Raw genomic sequence first — 22,962 nt, 5'->3', positions numbered from 1 at the left:
GTACCTATGGAAGGAAGGAGCAGATTGCACTTTACCTACACATAATTTAATGGCACATGAAGATTCACGCTGACTACGGTATAAGTATCTGTCTGGTGGTGCTGTAGATGGAATATATAGTGGTGGAAGGGGAATGCATATAGCTATATATATCCAAGGCTAGTGTTAGGGCTACGTAGGTACTTCTGATTAGCCAGGGTTATTAAATCAAACATGCGCAGTAACAACAATAATCTAACCAGGCAGGAATATATTGACCCTTCACTTCTACAACCGTTCACGCCATCTTCAGTGTTATAAGAATCATCAAACTGATTTAGCATTTGACTGTTATCATCAGTCCTCGCATGGTATACGACTAGTGTAGTTAATTAGCTAACTGTTGGGATCAGTTATATAAAGCCCTATTTTGGTGCTGTGGTTGAGACTAACTAGTGCCCTTTACTTCTTTCGTATAATTAGATCGCTGCGCTTAGAAACTAGCTTTTACTGGCCAAACTTAACCCAACATATTCTAAGTAAGCACAGCTCTTTGTCCCCATGTTACTCAGGCTCAGATGTCACCGTGGAGGGGAATGTGGCCGCTTCTCTTTTCTATGTCCTGATTATATACCCCCTCGTCCGATCAATCCCACAGTGCAGAATCAGGGAATGCGAGCATGGGGGAAGAGCAGCGATCCCAGCAGAAGCAAGCTCAGTACCAGAACCTGTGAGTAATGAAACATGTTCAAGCCGACGACATCGCCGACGTGTGTTATTTACCCGACTTTTTGGACTTGACAGCAATAACCCACGAGCATGCCAGCCATGCCGTGCCTCAAAAGTCAAATGTGACCAGCCTGACCCTAGCATGCCATGTCTCCGGTGCCAGAGATCAGGCAAGCCCTGCATTGATGCCGCGAGTCAACCGGGGAATAGACGGCGCCAGTTCAACGACCGTATCCTGGAGATTGAGTCACGGATTGAGTCGATATTGTCGTCTGCGGAGTTGCGGGATAGCGCTGGGGATAACCCGCCGGCGACAAGCCCTCTGCATTCGCTTTCAGAATCGTCGCGCAACAACCGGCAGCATGATTGGAACCCGCCAATGGGAGCCGGCATACCGTTCAATGGTGGGTTTGTCCGGAGTGGCAAGTTGTATATATATTCATCGCTAACATGGTCAACCGTCCGTCTACCCGGGTAGGTAGTAGTAGTTCAGGAATAGAAGATCTGAAATCGACCATCCAATCCTGGCTAAACGCCAACATCACAGACCTGGACGATCGCACCACAGAAACAATATTCAGCCGATATCTGACCAACATGGCCTCCAAATTCCCAGTCGTCGTCTTCCCACCGAGTACCACAGCAGCAGACGTCAGAAGCGACAACCCCATTCTCTTTCTGGCGATTCTCGACGTGGCCTCGTCGGGATTCTGTGCGCTCGAAACACAAAGAAATCTCCGGAAGCTAATTGTACAGCTCTATGTGCATTGCATGCTTCGATCTGAACAGTATACGCTCGGATTGCTCCAGGCTTTGATTGTGTCTGCCATGTGGTATCGCACGATTGAGCCTGTCATGCCCGGAGAACAGATGGATATCTATCAGATAAGCCACACAGCGGCTAATATGGCGTTGATAATGAGATTGGGGGAGAGACTGAACATCAACATATCTTCTCGGGAGAAGGAAAAACGTCCTGGAAGCGTCTTCCGGGAAGAGTCACTGCCCGCTCGGCGAGTGTGGCTAGGATGCCACTATATTTGCTCCAAGTAAGACAGAGAAAACAAGGTATCCCCGGGAAGCGTCGCGGAGTTAACCAAATCCATGCAGTACCTCAATGTCCCTCCGCGCCCCAAACGTCATGAGATGGACCCGTCTGATGGACGAATGTCTGGGGGTGTTAGAAACATCCCCGGCTGCCCTTCCATCGGATAGGCTTTTCTGTCAGCATATCCGGCTGCAGCATATAACCGAAGAATTTGCGATGCATTTGTCTGCGGGAGGGACTTCTTCTGTGGATGAATCACGAGCGATTTATATCCATCGTGCTTTTAAACGGCAGCTGGACGAATGGCTTGGGAGCATTGCTGATGGTTGGGATGGTAACTCCCCCTTTTGGCCTTGATTCCCTGCCTTGACTTCCTGCCGAGGACTGACGAGGAGCTGTAGAGTCCCTCGAGCTTTCGTATCATCTCTCACGCTTGTACATCAACGAAGTAGCTCACTGCACAGCAACGGGTGATGTTGATATTCCCAGCGAAGACAGCCCACCAATCGTGACAATCGAACCACACGCGATAACCGAGTTCACACAAACAATAGACAACATCTTCCGGGTATTCACCTCGCTAGACATGTCAACCATCCGAGCCCTCCCCGCGATGTACCTCATCCGGATAATCTACACATTCCTGATCCTGGTCAAACTGCACTTCGCAGCAGCCAAACTCCCCACTCAAGACGCCGCCGTGTTGCAAATCGACAGGCTGCAGGTGTCGGAACGTCTTGATCGCGTGATCCAGATGACTGCGGGGTGGGGTCCTTTGTGGCCTGCGACGAAACTGACCACTGTGCTTGTTAGAATGCGGGAGTGGTTGGAAAGTGGGGAGGAGGCTGGTTCGTGGCTTACTGGATGGGAGATTAAAACCCATTTCAACATGGTTGAAGCCGCCTCGGATGATGCAACAATGGTCGATTCCAGCTCGCAAGGCCCGGCGTCATGGGTTCCGTTGTCGTTGGCGTCAACGGACGTGAATACGGATACAGTCCGCTTTTCGCTCGAACCACCCCTCGGCACTGATCTCCAGTCAATGTCCCAGGCTACCGAATCGTGTTTCCCGGGGAAGGAAGCGCCTGATTTTATGCAGATGCAGGACGAGGGTGTTCCCCCTGCGGTATGCCAACGTCTCGGTGACCTCCCGGAAATAGATCAGATGGAGATGGGGATGGGCTGGAGCCAATTCCCAAATATGGGCTTTGACTTGTCCAATCTAGATGTGCCTTTCTCCACGATCCCTCTTCTTCCTGTTTTTGATCTCAACGCAGCAACGAAGGAAGATTTCCCAGATAGAGACAAATAACCACAGTCCAGCAGATTGTGTCTCACTAGCAATTAGTTTGCTTCACGGCGTCCTAAGCATTATATGTATGGTTAGACCGATCATCCAGAAGTAACAGCTATCAAGTATTGCTCTATGGGGTATCCTACCTAGATATCTATCGACGCACCGCCTCCTCCATGAGTCTCTCTGTATGACCCCAAACCAACTCCGGTATCCTCTCTTCCTGATACCGCGCCATCACTTTGGTGCTGGGTCTAACCTCGCCCTTCCAATTCAGAAGATAGGCACCACTCCCGATTTTCCCGTTCGTACCCTTCGCTATATCCCCAGTGCCTATATCCAGCGGAACCCCTCGCGACCCAGCGCTTCGTTGAGCAGGATATCGCGCCGAACTCAAATGGAACAAATGCCGCTCACCACTCTCAGCCAGACCCACAGAAAACGGCCACATGAACGGCCACAGTCCGTAATTATAGAACGTCGACACCGGCACAGGGAAGCTATTGCTGTATATGTTTGTGCCCACCAGACCGGGGTAGGCGTGGATGAAGCTGACGGCTGGGTGGGTGGTGGCGAGGTGTTCCATGCTGAGCGAGGTCATGGTGATAGAGTGCTTGTAGGCATTGAGCAGGGAGAAGTTGTACTTGAGGTCGAGGTCGGAGGTGTTGATAGAGTACTCGAAGCCGCCGCCGTAGATGCTGACGACTCTGCTTGGTCCGGATGATGATGATGACGAGAGCAGAGGGAGGAGGTTCTGGATGAAGCGCATGCGGGAGTAATAGCGGAGGGAGAAGAGGTGGTCTATGCCTTCGATGGTTTCTGGGATCTTTTGTCAGCTCATTGCACTCCCTGAAATAATATGAGATTGCATACCATTTCGCCCTCCCAGAGAGATCCCCCCCGGTGTCATGAACAGAAAATTCAACTGCTTCTCCTGCTGGAGGATCGGCCGACATGCGGCGTCCACATTGCGCAGTAGGGACACATCCGCCTCGATAAAGTGAAATCGGCCCTTGGGACTCAATTGCTGCAGTTCAGATAGGAACGGACGCGCGCGAGCCTCGTTGCGACCGACAATATAGGCTGTAGGGCTGTCGGCGTGACGTGCCAGTTGGCGCAGGGTGCTTTGGCCGATGCCGCTGGTGCCTCCGACAAATAGGGCTGTGATGTTGGGGAGGGCTCGAAGGCCGGTGTTGGATGTTTGGACTGTTTTTAGAGAGACCATTTTGGATATTATGATACTGATGAAAGAGAATAGAGACTACTGTGTGGAAGTATTGTGCTATATATATCCTGGAAACATATCGGTGATCCCTCGCCGAAGGATCAACAAAGCCGGACCGTGATCCCTCCCGTCCGATTCGGATCATCATCCATCAACAGTGGCCATTTGCTCATTATTGAGTAGACAAGATTGCTATGCTCGATTATCATTACGACCAGAATAACAATACACACCATCTACCCTATCTTAGCCTTGCTGATGTGGTGGTGAAGTACCATGTCCAACATGACCAAAAGACATGCGCTCTCACAAAATTGACAACTCGTGGCTACCATTACTAACTAATAGTTTAGAAAATTTCTTCTAATTCAGATACCAATTTAAAAAGACAAAGTCTAGTGATGGTGTTCTTTTCCATCACCGACGACATCGCCTGGCAGACTCATGCGCATTCCGAGCCGAGCTGCGCAAGAAAACCGCACCACAAAAGGAACATCGCAGCTTGGCCGATTCCCCCTTTCGCTCTCTTTGATGTCGAATCAAGTTACTTCGAGTGGAGAATACTCGGCCGTTGCAACAGGATTCCCAACAGCGATATGGTTCCAATTTCTCGGTCCCTGGTTCTCGGGGAAGAGAATTGTCTGGTTGGGTGGAGGAAAACGTGGTGTGGGGATCTTGGTTGGGATGACTGGGAAAATGGGCTGGGATTAGTGACAGTCTAGAAGTAAGTGAGATGAAATTGTGCTCATGAGAGTGCTTACCTGGTAGACTGTAGATCTTGCAAGTCTTGTCGAAGACGCCGAAGCTCCGAGACGAGTTCTGTTTTCGACACTGTCCTCGATGCTGCGCTCTGACCTGGCAGCTCTGTCCCGCTGGACAAATTAGCGGTACTACTGGAAGGAAGCACAACATCATCTTGGAAGAGACTCCAAGCTTCGCTACGAAACGGCGTTAGCTGCTTGTCTCATTGTGATCATGGTAGGTCATACCGATATGTGGCCATTGTGAAGGGTGATCTGGTATGAACCAGAGGACAACAAAGAGAATGCACAAACGGAAGTGATACGGTGTAGACAAGCTGACGTCAGGCTACGAGGGACATTCTTAGTCTGTCTCATTTTGGTCTAGTCAGCTAAACTATATCCAACATATCCAACATATCCATACTCCAATTGCGAGCGGGGTGGATGTTCCCCCTCCTGATTAGCTCGATCAACTGAGAATACTTCAATAAAAACTCTTTATCATCTAGTGAGAAGGTAGCTGGACAGAAAGAAGCTTGGGTTGCAAACTTCGTCGACCGATTCATTTATGATATCCGTTCAACTATCTGGATACCCTTCATATTTCCATATGAGCCCCAAGGGGCAGAATTCGCCGGCTGGGGCATCTTAGAGACCAGTTTCTCACAAAGTGAAACCAGGGAACTGGCGTTGGTAATATCCAGCGTGGTGAGATCCGCCTCTAGCTCCGAGCTCACCCAATTCCTCAGCTCCACTGCCGCCAGGGAATCCAGTCCATATGCCATCAACGACTTAGCCGGCTCCAGCTCAGTCTCCCTTGCCTCCGCCATCCTTGCCCCCCGATCCGACTCCAGCACTTCGTCTAAAGTGGTACTCGAATCTCGCCTCGCGGATCAGGTCCGAGTCGTCGGGCAGAGGGAACCCAATACCAGTGATTAACTGCGCGCTACTGGAAGCATTGATGGGCGAGGAAGTTTGCTGCACGATCGAAAGATCAAGGATATGTCGCAATGTGCCCTCGAACATGGGTATCCACTGCCGTTTATCAAAGTGGCTGTCCATACCACCCTGTTCAGCAACATAACCAACGTCCCCAATCAAACCGAGATCCACAGCATTTGCCTTTAAGCCAAGGGACTGGCGGAAGGTGGCAAATGCATCCAAGAAGGTGTTGATGGGACTCGCATCACCCTCTGGGGAATGCCTGTTGGGGAAACGGTTAGCGCTTGCAGCAGCAGTCGGTCGTCGAGTGAAAGCACTAGTCATGGTGTGCCCGATCTTGAGCTTTGCCAATCATGAGAATCAAGAAGGGGCAATTTCCTGACTTACCAAAGATCCCCAATCCCAATTGGGCGGGAATGATACTTTCGATCTGCTCCCTTTCAACAACAAGGGGGAGAATCCGATTGAGATGGCTAGGTCGCTGGAGGGGGGGGGGAGCGTACGGTTTCATGAATGTTGTCATTGACTGTGGGGCTCCCAACTTCCACTGCCACATTGTTCCGCAGAGCTACGACAAGCTGGCCATGTAGAAACCCAAGGAGAGTCTCCAGTTGGTCGATATTACTCCTGTTATGATGATCACAACCGAGTTGATACCATATCGCCTCCGAGTGAGCAAATCAAGGCCTTTGAAAGGTTCCAACAGCCGAAGAAGTTCCATTTGGCAAAAGGAAAAGGGCATTTGACTGTAATGAGTGGTGACGGCTCATATTATATCTTGAAATCTCAAATTGACTTCATCAAGGCTGCGATGAATGGAACACTGAACGCCTGAGGAATAGATCCACGACGCCGGAATTCAGACAATACTGCTTGGATTCCGATGCCTTAATTTCACTATTCTCTATATTTTTGCCTTTCAGGGGAGACCTCGAGCATTAATCTTTCACCGCGTGCAATAGTCTGTACTGAAAGACCGATAATCTAGGAGTGAAGTCCATGCCAAGCGACTATCTGAGAAGCGTGGCATCTGGCACTCTCCGCATAATACGTTTTCCGAGACCCCAATACACTATACAACATTCTTAGAGTCCCAAGGAGCGGTCAAGTCATCAAGGGAACTAATTATCAATGAGCACACAATGAATACAAAGCCACTCCAAAGCAGCAGCCAAACGGAGCCGATGATCCCCGCTGCTTATTCTAGCTGCTTATTCTAGCTGCTTATTTCCAGGTCCCGCATTAGCGCTGACCCTGCGTCATGTCTCTGATCAGGTCCAAGCGAGCAGTAAGCAGTAGCAATCCCAGCCAACCATAGACTAGATCCTGATTACTTTTGGCGTAGGCCGTCGGACGCCCGTCTTTGTTTCGCTCCTGATGGCGTGATCTTCTGGAACACACTCGAGGATGCCCGAATCTCGGAGACTACCGTATATTATGACACAGCGGCGATTAGCAAGCTCTGATCTGCTAGTTGATAAGCAAGACTTTCCAGGCGCGCAGCAGTAATAAATACTCGTTGGTGTGCGTGTCTGTCCATTTGATAGCAAGATCGTGTTGTCAACAATTAACCTTGCGCCTGCCTCATCTCCGTCTCATCGCCGAGTCTTGTGCTTTACACTCTTCACGTTGCAATTCTTGCGCGTTCCCAAGCCTCAATTAGAAAACCAAAACCCCTTTCCCCAATGACGAGGTCGGAAGGTTTCACCATGTCTCCCACAATTGTTCTCGTAACCGGTGCCAACCGCGGCATTGGAAAGGGAATCCTGGAGCGGTACCTCCAGAAGCCTAACCACACCGTGATCGCTGCAAACCGCGATCCTAGCCACCCGACGTCCAAGGAGTTAGAATCCCTGCCCAAAGCCGAAGGTACCACTTTGCATATCGTCAAGATCGATGCTCTCTCCCCCACCGACCAGGTTGCCGCCGTGCAGGAGCTGGCCGCCAAGGGGATCAATCACATCGATATCCTTATCGCCAATTCCGGTATCGCTCTCACCTGGCCCAAGGTTGCGGAAGTCAAGGTGGACGAAATCCAGCAGCATGTCGATGTCAACTTGTATGGTTTTATTCGGCTCTACCAGGCTTTTCGACCGGTTCTCAAGGAGGCCAAGGAGCCCAAGTGGGTGACGATTGGGTCGGGTTCCGCATTCCTGGCGGTATGTTTCCCCATAATTGTTTAAGACCGATGACACGAGACCATTGCTAACGCTGCCTGCAGTGAGTTTGAAACTCCACTGGAAGTGGACACGATATATGGGTGACCTTACTGACCCATTCCAGTAACTATATTCCAATGCAAAACGCTGCATACGCCCCCACCAAACTCGTTCAGCACTGGTACACCAAAGCGATCTCCGCGGAGGATCCTTGGCTGAACGCCTTCCCTGTGGACCCTGGGTGAGCATCGCCGTGTATTGAGACGTCTTCTTTCCTCGCAGGTCGCTAACCATTTCATCGAAATAGCTGGGTCCAGACCGCCATCGGCAACCGAGGTGCTGATTACTTTGGATTCGAGAAGGCTGCTCTTACCATTGAGCAGAGCTGTACCGGTGTTGTTAAGCTGATTGACGCCTCTACTCTGAAGACGCACAGTGGAAAGCTGTTCAAGCACGACGGCAGCCAGGAGCCGTGGTAAACGGTTATTATCATCATGTCTCCCAGAATGGGGATCAGGGAGCCAATGACGGATATGAAATGAAGTGATGACAATAGAGCAGATCTTGCTAGACAATCTTACTTTCAACGTTCAATGAAACGGGCTTTCGCCGTCCGTAGGGCTTCTGCGGCCTTGATCTATATCTAACGCTGGCATGCCAGATCTCAACCTTGCTTTTTACCGTAGGGACTGGTTGGATCAGAATGCACGTCCATATTCGCCGAGTAGAGCGCGTCACTCCAGTCCAGGGCCATATAATTCATTTAGGCTTGTTTCCGACACGCGCATGCGTGGCGTTGGTGGCAATGTCATTGACTCGGTAGGCTGATAGAGCGGCCATGTTTCGATTAGGGTTACGTAGGATGGATTAACCACGGTTACTGGATCAACCCCATGTCAACAACAACTACTACTCCAACATCAACAACACAGTCTGAGATTCTTGAAACAAAAATTAGATATAGAAAAAGATAAAAATGAAAAACATACAACAGCCGGGATTCGCATGTGGTCACCCACCATACTACTAACCGGCCGGCGTGTGGCTTAAGTACGGCTGAGCGGACGGGAAGCCCTGTTCTCCACACCCTATGGTCGTATGTACTGGATTATTTGTTTAGAAGAGTTATAATAGAAAAGTTATAATGAGTTTCAGATTGTTTGGGGCTCAGATGGTTCTCAGATATTTACCCGGATGTATATACTCCGTAGTATGCTACATGTCCTGCGTGGCAACGCAGATCTTCTGTTAGACCGCGCCCTGCGGTCCTCACAGCCACTGAGCCAAGCAACTACCTGACAAGCATGGGATTTGGCAATCTTCACGTAACACACCTTCCTACACCCTAATAAACTATGCAATGTTGGGGATATTAATCAGGTCAAATCCTATACCAAAAGTTGATTAATGTTTTGGCTTGTGGCTAAGATGTCATATTCTTGGAATCTTTAAAAAACAGCCAGTTTATCCAGGTACTAATTGTCAATAGGTTCACGGCAGAAAAGAAGCCTTTCCCAGACCGCAGGCAAACAGGGGTGATGATCCCCCTGCTTATTCTAGCTGCTTATTCCCGGGCCCTATCGTAATGCTGACCCTGTATGTATCTGATCAGGCCCAGGCCAGGAAAAAGCACTAACAACTAACCATAGACTAGAACTGCATTACTCTCCGGCGTCTTCGCGCAGACCGACAGACACCCATGCGGCTATTAGCCATGTAATCAAGCCGCCGAGGGAAGCGAGGGTTTACGGCTATCACTAATGAATGATAGGATAATAAGGTGCTTAGCCTTGGAGATTGGCCCCATCGGCGATCCAAGAATAGGTAGGCTGAACGGGGAGCCTCGTTTAGGCGATTCAATGGTATTGACTTAGTAGATTGTCAAGTGGGGGGGAAAGACGTCACTCGTAGTGATAGACCCCATCAACAGCGACGGAGGAATATGAAAGCCACCTAGTACCTACAAACCTGGTGGGGTACGATTGATTATTTGAGGCTCTTAAAGACCGCTTTCTCGCTCAGATTTCTCTCCCCATGACTTGACTCTTGAGTTTCCCCATCCTAATTTTCAACTCTTCTTCTCGCACGCATACATGAAAAAAGCAGTGACCTGAATTCTGACTGGGATTGGCACTGACAATGGAACCTGTAGGTGCTTGATATGGATAATGCAAGGCCCTTACTAAAATATTACTAGAAACATCAAACATTATCAGGTTTTCATACCTGCCCGGTTGAAATCTTGGGCTTGATATTCAAGTTTTTATCACCTGCTGAACTTCGTGTACTATGTTTTGTCAACAAAGATTTCTGCACAGCGACCGAGCCATTTCTTTACTCAAAAGTTCGGTGGATATGGAAAGAAGGTCACCCTCCTCCTCCAATTACTCTACTCTTGCGGACGATTATATGCAAGCCTCAGCTGGCTGCTTACATCACAAATATTCACCTGGATGTTGACTTCCCCTGGAGATGCGCTTGGAGCCAGGGATTTCCAAAAGTTCCAGTCGGTTCTGACATGGATGAATTTATTATATTCATCCGGGGCACTGGAGTCCCGTATGCCGATCTTTGGATACAGGCGTTGCGTAATGGTAGGATAGATGCTTTTGTTGCTCTCCTATTAGCGCAACCCTTGAATCTGAGATATCTATATCTTGGCAATGTTTTCACCCAAGAGAGCACATTGATTGGTATGGTTTTCCGATTGTCTCTCTTCAAGCCCATGGATTATAAGCTACCCGGCTTCCAGCATCTCCAAGATGTGTCTTTGCTCTTCTGTGAATGTCAGAATCCAGCCCATGATAAAAAGATTAGAAACACAGCAGATGTCCTGCCATTGTTTTATCTACCAAATATACAACACTTGTCAGTCTCAATTGAGAACCCGGTCACGTTCACCTGGCCCACAGGACACTTACCGGACCCACTGAATTTGACATCACTTCATTTGACCAGTGTCTGGGAGATATATCTTGGTGAACTGCTCTCTGTCACCAGAAACCTTAAAGCCCTTAACTACCACTGGCATTACGATGAGGGTATCACTTTCAGAGATCAGTTCGCTACACCTGTTATCGATCTGGGTCGTCTTGCTGGTGCGATATCACATGTTCGAGGGACTCTAACCGACTTGACCATCACAGCTAGCTGTGCCCGTGGAAGGGGTGGACCATTTAACCCTGCTGTCAAGACTCAAGGCTTGTTGGATGTACTCATCAATCTTGATATGGTTAAGAGGCTTGAGGTTCCATGGGTGTTCTTGGTGGGTTTTGCGCAAGATACAACGAGGCGGTTGCAGGATGTGATCCCAAGGAATATTGAATTTCTATTCATCAGTGACAATTTGAAAAATCAGAACGAGGATGATATGTTTCACAGTGATGAGCGACATAATTGGCCTGTATGGGAATGGGAAGATCGTGCCATCTTGGGCTTGATACAAACATGGCTAGAACATTGGAAAACCTGCACGCCATATTTGCGCGGTGTCACTCTGCTTATAAGCTATATAGATACTGATATAGGTGAATGGGGTCCGAGCGTGAGGGATGAGCTAAGGGAGCTAGGTGCTCGATATGGTGTTTCGCTTGAGTTGATCGTGGACAACACCTGTAGTTGGTAATATTTATCCTTATCTACCAAGTCCCTTCCCTATTATCGAGTTCCCCAAGGATCTACAAGAAGACATTTAAGACCTAAGTTCTGGTAGATTTGAACATAATGATAGAAGTAAAATAAGTATACTACTAGATAGATGACATTATTCAAGCTAGATTTTATCTATATTACTATAATAGAATATATAAGCAAGGAATAGTATTAGTTCTTGTAAAAGTTAGCATTAATTGCTGGGTATCTCAGTCAGCTTAAGCCCTACACCAAACGTTAGGTCAACGTTTTGGTGTAGTGGTCTTGAGATTAATGTGTATAGAGAGAGAGAGAGAGAGATATGCATTATCCTTGAATATATTGCTGTTTCCGGGATCCTTCCAAGACCCTGACGGCCGAGGGGCCCAAGTAGGGCCTGTCAGCTCGCATCAGCATTGTGATTATGGGTTAATGTTATCTTGGGTACTTGGTATAGGGGTGAAAGAGTAGTAATACTAGCAGGCTACCTAGGCCTCCTCACACAGGCGCTGAAACTATAGTTCTTATAGAATTAATTATAGAGAGGGAGGTGTAGCCTGCTGGATATAACTAAAGTTTTAGTATTTTATGCATAATTATAAAGAGGATTATCAGTTTAATAAAGGTGAGATAATATAATAGTATAATTATAATTTTAAGATTTTTTAATAGATATATATCAGAATATAATAACTAGAGTATTTATAACTTAAATCTTTAAGAATACTTATTAAGTCTGACTCTAAATATATAATATCTATAGTTACTTAGTATTCCTAGTCACTTTAAGTAAGTTTATAGCTTATATATATACCAGATCAAATACATGGGATAAGAGATTCCTTTAGAGTTCTAAGCCCATTAGGCAAGAGGTGACCCTTTATGGGACCCCTAGGTAGGTAGCTAGGGATAGCTAGGGATTTTCAGGGGTATTCCCAGTCCCCTGGGGATATTGCAAGTCCTCCCCCTGGTGATATAGGTATAAATGGCTTTTCCAGGGGTGCCGGCCACGCTCGTTTTGACCTATTCGAAGGAGGAGAGGTGTAGAGACGAGTGGCTGCGTGGTTGAAAGGATGCAAAGGAGGAGAGGTGTAGAGACGAGCGGCTGCGTGGTTCGATTAATGTGTATAGTGACGCACGATGTCCGGCAGCAGAGCTACTTTTTCATGTCAAAATTCCGAAGCGCCAAACCCTCAAAACTCATTTATAACAGAGATGTAGTTTGTGAAAGATGTGTGCGTTTGTTCGATGCCAAACTAGACCTACCATGTGGAATATGTATCCCACAGAAAGTGTATATCGTTTAGTTACATCCGCGAACATGGAGCGGCCGAAATTGTCGCTGGCTCAATTTCTCAACGTTATCATGTACCGTGGAGAGGACTTTTATTCTAAGAGTACCATGCAAAGTCCAATTCGTACGTTAAGGCAACTGGGGGGGGGGGGACGGTGTTCTGATATATGAGCCCATGATACCCGTGGACCATATCTATCTTGTGATTCAATATAATAGTTACTTGCACAAATCCTTGATACCAGAGAACGAGGAAGTAAAGAAACACTCGCCACCCTCCGCAATGACAATCCGCTCCAGTTTGATCTTTTCAAGCTTTCGGGGGTCGTCAAGCCTGGGGACATTCGCGTAGTTGTTTTCTTCATCGCCCTCCGCCCACTGGCCAATGATTGGGTCCAACCCTGGCTGCGCGCCACCGTAGTTCTTGTCCTTGCCAGCGGGGTGAGAGAATTTATTCGACCATTCTAATATCATGTTATAAACCTGACCCAATCTGATATGAGGAGGAGTAGCCGGTGAACTTACCCTTTTGCATGTAACGGAACCCGTGGCGAAGGTTACTCTGGTAAGAAACGAAGAGTAGCCCTCGATCATGCATGGAAATACCCGATAGCGTTTCTGTTCTCTGTGTTTGCGGTCCATATGGAATCCCTCGGCGGACAATGGCATGCGTATCATCCAGATCATCATTCTCGTTCAGACGATCTCCTCTAGGCCGCGTTTTGCGGATATGAGAGGCGAAGGGACATTTGTCCTACCATTGCACATCCTTGAAATCAAAATCGTTGGACTTCATGAGCTCTACATGGGCAGAACCTTTTTTTTAAGCCGTCTTCCACCGTTGCCACGTCGTTCATAACGTCGTAAGCATGTGGCTTCTGCTCCAAAGAGACGACTAAATCCCAATTTCTTCGGTTAGTGAATGAATTCCAGGGCGAAAATATGGGCGGTTATGCTGACCATCACGCCATCTTCCCATAAGTCGAGATGACAGACACGATAACGCTCCCATCATCAATTCACCCTTTTCATTTGTCGCTTGCGGTTTGAAGGTCTCGGTGACCCATCTGCGAACCAATCTGTTATTACAAGCTCAAATGATAGTTAAGCGGTCATGGGGCATTACTGGATGGATTCGGGGACCAGCTGCTTCGATCTCCGGAACACCATGAAGCTACCGTCCTTGGCCCATGCGGGATGGTTTGCGGTATCAGCTTCCGCTCCAACAATCATGATGCTGGGTGAACTTGTCAGCCAGCCAGCTTTTAATTGAAGGGTCTATCTACTTACCCAGGCTTGACAGGTGGCGGCGCCAGCTTTTCCGAGGAAGGTTTATCCAACCCCTTGATCAACGGCTGGGAAACGACGTCTGCCCACCCAAAGCTAGATTGAGTCAATATCAGTGAGCAATTCTGTACCTCGCAGGAAATGCACGTGGAATCCGCTCACTGTTCACACTCATGCTGCAATACGACACCAGTCTGCGCAAACATATATTTGACTGAGCGGTCTGGGGCATTCTTGAATGTTGGGTTCAAGACTTTAATCACAAAATCTTGAACGGCTTCCTCAGTACTGACGGCGAGAATGAAGACAACATGGATCACACCACGCGACCCTTGAATTCACCGTGCCATTCCGCCTCTCTATCGAGTCCCTCCACCACCATGTCATTATACATCCCTTTCCTGAATACGTCATCGCCTTGGTCCTCTTTTTCCAGCTAAATGGACGGGTACATAAATGATAAGTTTCTGTATAGCTTCAGTTTCTGGAAACACTCACCTTCTTGAGACCCTTGGCAGAACATGCAAGATTCACTGCCATGGCGTCGATGATGTCGTCGGGACCAAGCTCCCCATTTGTTTTGCGTCGAGATATCTCACTCAATATCTGCTGGGCGTCGTGGGCACTGGTAAGGTGTTTTGAAAATCCGCTGAGCTTCTCTTTGAACTTGGCACTATTGGTGATCTCACAAAACAAGAAGATTTCACTTTTTTTGGGCAGTCGCGGCCTGTGACTGTTAGTTATATATCCATATCGCGGCCCGTTGTTCTGTAACCAACCAGATGTCACCTTGGATGTTCTTCTGGTCTAGAGCCATCTTGAATGGCAAGGGTCAGCGAATGGATGAGCGACAGGAAAGTTGATACAGAAGGAAATGTAATGAGATGGCGGAGATTTACTGGGATTGGACTGGACGACCTCGGGGCCACTCTATATACTCCTAGTGTTCCATATGACATAACAATAGGAGATGCAAGCGACCAGCCTCCTTAATAGCCAGGAAAACTACAGTGGTTGTGAGGTAGTCATCCTGTACCTGTATAATACGCCATTATGCTGCAGTTTTAAGGCAATTATACTACATACTACTGTCAAGTTACACGCGTCGCAAAGACAGTGGTAGATAGCAGCATTCGCCCCGCAGCCATGTTCAACTGTTCGTTTTCATACATACCTTGAGTTATGTTTCTTCTTCACTGGTAGAGTAGTACTTGCATGTGCTGATCTCATTGCTCAGTTACTTTTTGTCCTCCTTCCGATGCAAAGTGACATCTTCCATATTAAACCTTTTGGAACTGCAAGTAGGTCCCGAGATTAGCACCTACAAGATCATCAGCAACGCACCAATCGAGACACGAATTTTAGAATTAGCAAATAGGTATCGACCCTCGCGTCAATTAGGCAGGTCTTTTACTCGGGGTTTCTTCCCTCAGGCTTGGCTTCGATCTCTTGAGAGTATGGTATCCAATCATGACCCAGATGTTACGACTAGATAAGTTACATACAATAGAGCTACCTTATAGGAAGCTCAAGCACGCCACTTTCTCAAAGAATATGCAGGGTCATATCGCGGGTCTGTGGGGAACAAGAATCAACGCGATCAGTTGTCTCCTGTCATTCCTAGGCCTGGAGATGACATAAAAGCTTCCCGCACCGCTGAGTTTCACTTACCAAACGCCGTGGTTGTAATTAATGTACGGAGTATGATCAAATTCTTTGTAGCCATCATCACAGCTCCAAGTAATTGCGCATGCCACTTCAACTGCCAGACCGGCATACATGGAACGTGTCAAAGCTGTATGATTACAAACATAACCAGGACTAATGACCGTTTGGTTTCAGTATCCTGCCAGCCACAGTCAGATCATACATACCGTGGGCACAGCATAACCCTACCTACTACGGAGTACATTTCCTAGGTCATGCACCTTTGCTGCATGCTTGGCCAACCCACCCAATAGCTTTCAAGAGCACACACAAAACCACCCATTTCAGTTTCACCGACATGTAAAGTTGGGTGTGTCTTCCATGTATAATACAGCGGTCTGAGATACAAGCGCCAGATTATATCCAGGGGGCCACAGGGCCCTCGTTCGATTGGAGGCCTGAGGCAAATACAAACGCCTAAGTCCGAAAAACCAATATGATACTCGAAAACGTTTGGCAACAGAACAGATACTATGTTGGAGAAGAATATATGATTGCATACTTCATGTCTATTCTGTGTAGCTCTCGAGAGACCAAAGAGGAAAAAAGGTGAAATTAAAGAGGTGGCTGTTTCTGCTGAAAGCCGCTTGAGTTCTTTATCGCGACCTGTCTTCTGGCTGGTCTAATTCACGTAGGAACCCTACTTATTTCCGACATAATATAGCAAAAAGAAAAAGGAAAAACATACAACAGCCGGGATTCGCATGTGGTCACCCACCATACTACTAACCGGCCGGCGTGTGGCTTAAGTACGGCTGAGCGGACGGGAAGCCCTGTTCTCCACACCCTATGGTCGTATGTACTAATTCTCTTTACTGAATGGTATATATAGAGTATGGTAACGTCAATGCAGTATGTCTGGCCGGGTTCATGTATACCACAGCAGGGCAGGGAGGACTTGTTATGGAATGAAGGGTTCTAGATATCAAGATGAAGAATTTGGCGCAAGTAGCCCGAGCATCGCATCTAACCCCCAGTCTAGAGTTACGGATTGGTAAATATGATGCGTAAACCAAAAGTATGTACGGAGGATAGTATAGAAGCAATCAATCCGTGTATATCAGGTTGGTATTTGCCCAGAGCGCCACGCCAAACTACCCAGTCGTTTAGCCACACAACTCTCCTGTAGATCCATGTGCTTCCTCCCAATTTAGCATAAAAACATCTTTTAATTAACTAAGGTATGCAAGATAGTGTACGTTGTATTCATCAAGAACATCTTGTTATCAATGTCTCGATGTATAAACTTTTATAAAGACCGTTGAAATGCAGGCACCGCGAAGCCCCGAATAACCCTAATTCCGGGCCGCCCAACCTGCCGCCAGGACCGAGTACACGATATACTAGTTCAGTAACACAGAGGATGCAGGGCAATGTTGAACCAATGAAAATCAATAGGTCGATATTGGAATCCCGTACTCATACGATCAAGCAACGCTAACTGATATAAAATTACGAATGTGAGACAACGTTGTACCCAGTCCAATCACGACCTCCAAAACCGTTAGGGGCGAACAGGGGCTGGCGCCCCTGCGACAACGCTAAACCGTACCCTGATAAGCACGAACTAAGGATCCCGGCCTCTGGATTCTTTGTCCCTTCGCCTTTGTCCCTCCACCTCTGCCCCTCCATCACTGCCCCTCCATCGCTTTCACAGCATACGGTGATAAACTTCTACTGTCCCGCTGATGAACGACCTCAATATAACCAGTCACGCCTCAGACGCATACACACCTCAGAATCTATAAAACCACTTCCACAATGGCCTCAACCCTCCCATCGAACGGCCGACTCGTCAACATCGGCACCCACTCTCTGGCTCTCTACACACACGGCCCAGAGCCCACCAGCGCTAGCGAGCCAGTCGTACTATTCATCTCTGGCGTAGCAAGCGATGCCCTCAACTGGCAAGCCGTGGTACGACTGCTGAGTCCATCAGTGCGGAGCTACACGTACGACCGCTCCGGATTTAACAACTCGGAGTACTCACCACTGGCTCCCTCAGCCGAGAACATCGCGCTGGAGCTCTCCTTGTTAATCGAGAAAGCCCCAATCCCGAACCCGCTGATACTGGTGGGACACTCCTGGGCGGGCGTGCTCATACACGAATACATAGCTCTCAAGGGCACTGACCACCTCGCCGGTCTAGTTTTCGTCGACGCCAACCACGAGACAGCCCCGCTAGTTTTGAACGTGAACGACCCTATTCTGTGGACTGTAGCCGCAGGCGTGGACCCGTACTCCGCGTGGGGTGTGGAGGCGGAACACAAGCTGTCGCAGGAAGAGTGGGACGCCTTCCGGGCGGCTGAATCAACGGAAAAATACCAGTTGATTATGCAAAAGGAGGCAGTCGAGAACTATAGTCCTAGTTTTGAGACGCTGCGGAAGAAGGAGCTGGGTAAGAGGCAGCCGCTGGTTGGGGACAGGCCTGTTTATGTGATTGCTGGTACGCGAAGTAGGGATTGGAGTGGGCTGTATAGGGCGGGTGTTGCGAAGGGGAATGGGACGGAGGAGGAGAGGGCCCATGTGAGGGAGATGATTAGGACGGTTGATGTGAAGAATGAGGGCCTTATGAGGGAGTTTTTGAAGCTTTCGACGAGGAGTGAGCTGGTCTTTGCTATGGAGAGTGGACATTTTGTTCAGATAACGCAGCCGGAGATTGTTGTGGATGGGGTGAATTGGGTTTTGAATAATGTGCCAGCATCTTCTTAGGTGCAGAGAATCAACATTGAGAAGAATAGATATAAGACATATAGAGAAGCTGTGTAATCTTTTTAGAAGCATACCCCAAGGACGAAGGCTGGGGCTGCTTGAGGAAAGTACTAGGTGAATGGATTTGTTTGTGGTTGCTGAAGTGTTTGTCCTGTCGAGAACAAGAATGCTGTAACCCGCGGTTTGGAGTAAATCTTTGATACATGAATGGACTTCAAAAGACCAAATAGTGGACCTTTGTTCGTTTTGGGTCGCCAGCTCTACGGGAAACCTGGCCTCCAAGCCCTACAGGTGTATATATCCGGTGTCTGTGGATAGGTAAAGTTGGTGGAATACATTCCCGGGAATGTAACTACCTACCACCTATAGATGTCACGGAGAAAGTCTTCTAGATGAGCAAATTATGGAGCGTTTGACCACATAGCGGACACCGGCATGGCTTGTCCTCCGAAACACAAATTGAGCAGTATCTCACCATAGCCCAGCGAGACCCCATCCCCTCTAGCAAACGGTTCGCGAGACTTTCAGCATATTGTGGATCAAGACTTCGGTCTTTCCTGGGGTCATTCCTGAGTGGCACTGGAGCAGTACACTTTGTGCAAGCAAAAATACACATGTCAATGTAAAGACACGCATCACAGGCTGCATACAGGTGGGCCTGCGGAGGGGGAGCATAGCTAGTGTTGTGGAGGAGGCCTTCGTAGTCCCCGTTTTTGATCTTCAAGAGATTGTAAATCTTCCACTGGTGTTCTTCCTTAGATTGTCTCTTGCGAGAATGGATCTGGGGGGTATCGCCGAATACGTCGGTATGTTGAAAATCAATACTCGGATCGTCGAGTAACAACAAAGCTGTAGAATGCCGGGCCCCAAAGACTGCATAGAATAGGGGCGTTCGGCCAAAGACATCTTGAGCATTGATATCGGCGCCGTTCGCCAGAAGGCATTTGAGCAGATTATCGTTTCCTCTGAATGCGGCCCAGTGTAGAGGTAGACGATCGTGTGAATCACGTATGTTGGGATCGGCGCCGCTGTCTTGCAGGTCTTTGAAAACATCACCATGACCGTCTGATCCGGCTTTCAATAGATTGGCTAGGGTCACGTAGGATGCTGCATCCTTCCCACTCTGGGTCGCCACTATGTAGGCCCCAGTCTCAGACAGCAACTTCGCCGTCGATGCATGGCCGTTCATGGCAGCATAAGCCAATGGGTCAAATTGGACTGAGTCGGGCGCCGTAGCATAGTCTAGATGCGCGTTATGTTCAATGAGAAGTTTGGCCACTGAGTCTCGTCCATTGCTGGCAGCTGCGAAAAGTGGGGTCTGGCCAAAATTGTCGATCTGCGTCGCGGAGGCTCCGTATTCGAGCAAGAGTCTGACAGAGGCCAAACAGTCGCCCTCGAAAGCAAGGGACATCATGTGTGATGAATCACCAGCAGCGGCGTGGAATAGTGGCGTCCTACCATTCTTATCTGCAATATTGACATCCGCTCCTGCCATGATCAGACTTTTCAAAATCCCCACTCTGCCCCCGACGGCTGCATAGAACAAAGGTGTAAACCCGAAGCGATTCATGCTATTACGGTTGGCACCTTGTTCAAGAAGCATATTGACAAGCTCCTCGTGTCCGTAAGCAGTAGCCCATGACAAGGGTGTGCGCCCCACATGATCATGGATGTCAACCTCGATCATGTTTGAAGTCAACATGCCCGCCAAAAGTCTCGTTAGTCCAAAGAATGCCGCGAGGTGGGCTGCAGTCAATGGTTCTTTGATGACAATAGGACGTCTTTTCCAATCACTGACAAAGGATACTTGGCCCTTAGACCCTGTGTCATCGGAGAACCCGAATATGACTTGGGAGCTTCCATGGACTTTGCCCTCAGATGCTAGAAATTCCATCGCCATGGATTCAGCTCCGTCTTGTCCCAGAAAGTGATGACCCCAATTTTGAGCCGAGTACTTGTAGAATGGATAGCAGGTGAGTCGACCATCGAGGGCTTCTTCATTGTCGCAGGGCCCGTGGTCGAAAACATTGAGAGACACATACGTCAGGCAAGTGAGGCCAATAATACGATGGATATCTGGAAACCACTGGTGCAATTTCCGTTCCAAGTATTCCTTAGTGGTGTAGTGAACGAACTTGAGAGAGTTCGACTCTCTATCGACCATAACCAAGCCGATGCCAACAGACACCAGCTGCTCGATGTCGATGATATTGGTGTCGTCAAATTCAGACTCGCCTATCTCAACAGCAAGAGCGTGCTGGATCTCCGGAAGTGAAAGGGGGCGCTTGGAATACAATATCCACCCGAAGATAGTTTTGGCGATGTCTTGAGCAAACTGTCCTTGGCGTTCAATTCTCATCATCGATTCATCATACGCGTTGTCATAGACTCCGGGGTTGCTTTGCAGTCGTTCGATCACCTTTCGAATTTGCTTCTCGTTGATCTCGTCCTGTACCAGGCTGGTATAAATTTTGGCAAGTAAAAACCTCAAAGATGTCAGTTAGCAGTGGATGATAGATGGAACATCAACTACCTACATTCCTTGTGACGCTTTAACAATCTCGTCCCGAATATATGCGAGCAAACCGGGCTTTTTAGCCACAAATTGTGGAAAGTATGCCGCTCGATGGTCGATGAAAGCGCGGATATCATCGTCGTTGGCTTGGATCTCCAAGATCACCCCGTCCTGTGTGAACAAATTTGCAATTTCTTCATTGTATCGCGAGGTAGCAAGAATATTGATATTCGCCGTCCGACGCAAAGTGAGAAGAAACTCGATTAATTGTCGCAAGGTACTACCAGTAGCGGCACATTCATCCAAGGCATCGAGAACGATGTAGGTTTTCCCCAAGCCCAAAACCAGTGTCCTCAGTTCACATTGTACCCATTCCAACTTCATCAATTCCTTGGTAGTTTCTCTCAGGTGCCGCGTTACCGATCTGTTTGGCTTGCCCTGCAAAAGCTGTCTGAGAAGTGCAGCTAAGATCTCAAACAGACTCAACTGCTGTCGAAAGTCGAAAAATATATATGTGATGGCAATGTCATCCTGGCTTGCAAATGACTGTTCTAAACATTCAATAGCAACAGAGCACAACACTGTTTTTCCTGCTCCAGGCATACCGGGACAGTATAAGAGCTGCTTCTCATTATGGCACCATGCTCGAAACTCCTGCTTGTTGATAAACCAAGCTCCCGACCCCGGTTGTTGAGCACTCAAGTTCTCGGCGTGGCGCGTCCAACCGTCGATTGAGCTAATCCTTGAAAGAGCATACCGTGAAGAGGTGTCACGCTGTTCCTCGTAAAAGACATCCAGATTGTTTTGAATCTCCAATGTTAGGGTTCTGTGTAGAGGAATATATTAGAAGGTGAAATTGTAGGCCGAGACTACAGGATCTGAATTTAGGGCGGGAATCTCACCGGTTTATTTTGCCCATGAGCAAGTTGAATACTGTTACCGTGGTTGTGATTCTGTCACGAAGCCTATCAATCTCGATCTGGTCCCAGGTGACTCTGCACCAAGCTTGACGAGCCTTTGACCTCCAATCAGAGTTTGTGTAAGCTAGAACCTGTGATCGGTCCAGCTTCACTTTCAATTCCTCCAGGACTTCTCGGCACCCTTGCGAGATATCTTGAACATCTCGCCCTTGCTGTTGATTCAAACCATCGATGGGAATATCATCCAGATCATGCAGAACGGCCCATACTCGTTTGACTCTATTTCAACTCCGCCATATTAGCGTTATCCGTTTTATCATTCCTGATCCTTGATAAGCCAATTTAAATATTTGGTCATCATACTCATCTGAAATTGTCCTGAACTCCTTCGGGGCCTGGGAAAAGCGCTTTTTGAGATCATCGGCAAGCCTCAAGGTTGCCAAAATGTCTCCAACGCTGAAACCAAAGCTCATTATGTTCCGAAGACAGACTATCCCACTCACAAAGTTAGCCCAGTGCGGGGTCAGGTGGAATAGAAAATCTAGCCGTCAGACAACGAGCTTGTCCGCTGTTTAAGGGAGGCCCTCAAAGCACAGCTTATTTCCAATGAGGAGGGGATGTTTCGTGGTCTCAATAAATATACGAACGCCACCGATGCCAAGGTTTGCGCATTGAATGTTTGATTATAAGCCTCAGATCTTACAAGGCAGTGGATGGTTGGAAGATCAGAGGTCAAGGCTGCCTATCAATGATCACCTGACTAGTTTTAGTGGAAATA

General features: G+C 48.1%; 9 protein-coding genes across 9 annotated transcripts; 4 read left to right on the top strand and 5 right to left on the bottom strand.

The window, feature by feature from the left end:
* Nucleotides 1–638: 638 nt before the first annotated feature.
* Nucleotides 639–3,068, top strand: P168DRAFT_274847 (Zn(II)2Cys6 transcription factor domain-containing protein; the record flags this gene model as incomplete). The annotated part of the gene is made up of 5 exons (XM_024835452.1): nucleotides 639–697; nucleotides 784–1,116; nucleotides 1,194–1,757; nucleotides 1,819–2,090; nucleotides 2,209–3,068. Exons 1-5 carry the CDS (start codon nucleotides 660–662, stop codon nucleotides 3,066–3,068), a joined length of 2,067 nt encoding a protein of 688 aa, XP_024689811.1. The 5' UTR covers nucleotides 639–659.
* Nucleotides 3,069–3,204: 136 nt separating this feature from the next.
* On the bottom strand, nucleotides 3,205–4,275 carry P168DRAFT_242225 (NAD(P)-binding protein; the record flags this gene model as incomplete). The annotated part of the gene is made up of 2 exons (XM_024833791.1): nucleotides 3,205–3,869; nucleotides 3,924–4,275. The coding sequence occupies 2 exons, from the start codon at nucleotides 4,273–4,275 to the stop codon at nucleotides 3,205–3,207; spliced, it is 1,017 nt and encodes a 338-aa protein (XP_024689810.1).
* Nucleotides 4,276–4,601: 326 nt separating this feature from the next.
* Nucleotides 4,602–5,551, bottom strand: P168DRAFT_60114 (uncharacterized protein). Its single transcript, XM_024842045.1, has 3 exons — nucleotides 5,265–5,551; nucleotides 5,037–5,213; nucleotides 4,602–4,963 (listed from the first exon to the last, which is right to left on the bottom strand). The coding sequence occupies exons 1-3, from the start codon at nucleotides 5,276–5,278 to the stop codon at nucleotides 4,693–4,695; spliced, it is 462 nt and encodes a 153-aa protein (XP_024689809.1). The 5' UTR covers nucleotides 5,279–5,551; the 3' UTR covers nucleotides 4,602–4,692.
* A 123-nt stretch (nucleotides 5,552–5,674) lies between these two features.
* On the bottom strand, nucleotides 5,675–6,144 carry P168DRAFT_293037 (uncharacterized protein). The gene has a single exon (XM_024837729.1). It carries the CDS (start codon nucleotides 6,042–6,044, stop codon nucleotides 5,826–5,828), a length of 219 nt encoding a protein of 72 aa, XP_024689808.1. The 5' UTR covers nucleotides 6,045–6,144; the 3' UTR covers nucleotides 5,675–5,825.
* A 1,525-nt stretch (nucleotides 6,145–7,669) lies between these two features.
* P168DRAFT_321627 (NAD(P)-binding protein) lies at nucleotides 7,670–8,598 on the top strand (the record flags this gene model as incomplete). The annotated part of the gene is made up of 3 exons (XM_024840494.1): nucleotides 7,670–8,082; nucleotides 8,244–8,360; nucleotides 8,427–8,598. 3 exons carry the CDS (start codon nucleotides 7,670–7,672, stop codon nucleotides 8,596–8,598), a joined length of 702 nt encoding a protein of 233 aa, XP_024689807.1.
* Nucleotides 8,599–10,316: 1,718 nt separating this feature from the next.
* On the top strand, nucleotides 10,317–11,744 carry P168DRAFT_242275 (uncharacterized protein; the record flags this gene model as incomplete). Its single annotated transcript, XM_024833793.1, has 1 exon — nucleotides 10,317–11,744. A coding segment is annotated over one exon (1,428 nt), but the record flags the coding sequence as incomplete, so codon positions are not given.
* A 1,452-nt stretch (nucleotides 11,745–13,196) lies between these two features.
* On the bottom strand, nucleotides 13,197–15,316 carry P168DRAFT_312989 (uncharacterized protein). The gene is made up of 11 exons (XM_024839620.1): nucleotides 15,110–15,316; nucleotides 14,829–15,057; nucleotides 14,651–14,766; nucleotides 14,493–14,618; nucleotides 14,334–14,426; nucleotides 14,170–14,280; nucleotides 14,004–14,110; nucleotides 13,883–13,938; nucleotides 13,810–13,842; nucleotides 13,569–13,734; nucleotides 13,197–13,507 (listed from the first exon to the last, which is right to left on the bottom strand). The coding sequence occupies exons 1-11, from the start codon at nucleotides 15,145–15,147 to the stop codon at nucleotides 13,263–13,265; spliced, it is 1,320 nt and encodes a 439-aa protein (XP_024689805.1). The 5' UTR covers nucleotides 15,148–15,316; the 3' UTR covers nucleotides 13,197–13,262.
* A 2,347-nt stretch (nucleotides 15,317–17,663) lies between these two features.
* On the top strand, nucleotides 17,664–18,933 carry P168DRAFT_293034 (alpha/beta fold hydrolase). The gene has a single exon (XM_024837728.1). It carries the CDS (start codon nucleotides 17,799–17,801, stop codon nucleotides 18,747–18,749), a length of 951 nt encoding a protein of 316 aa, XP_024689804.1. The 5' UTR covers nucleotides 17,664–17,798; the 3' UTR covers nucleotides 18,750–18,933.
* Nucleotides 18,872–22,868, bottom strand: P168DRAFT_312987 (ankyrin). The gene is made up of 4 exons (XM_024839619.1): nucleotides 22,548–22,868; nucleotides 22,167–22,463; nucleotides 21,287–22,090; nucleotides 18,872–21,235 (listed from the first exon to the last, which is right to left on the bottom strand). The coding sequence occupies exons 1-4, from the start codon at nucleotides 22,655–22,657 to the stop codon at nucleotides 19,138–19,140; spliced, it is 3,309 nt and encodes a 1,102-aa protein (XP_024689803.1). The 5' UTR covers nucleotides 22,658–22,868; the 3' UTR covers nucleotides 18,872–19,137.
* Nucleotides 22,869–22,962: the final 94 nt, after the last annotated feature.

The sequence above is a fragment of the Aspergillus campestris genome, assembly GCF_002847485.1.
Source record: "Aspergillus campestris IBT 28561 chromosome Unknown P168scaffold_12, whole genome shotgun sequence".
Classification (NCBI taxonomy): Eukaryota; Fungi; Ascomycota; class Eurotiomycetes; order Eurotiales; family Aspergillaceae; genus Aspergillus; species Aspergillus campestris.
This window is presented reverse-complemented; position numbering and strand designations above follow the sequence as displayed.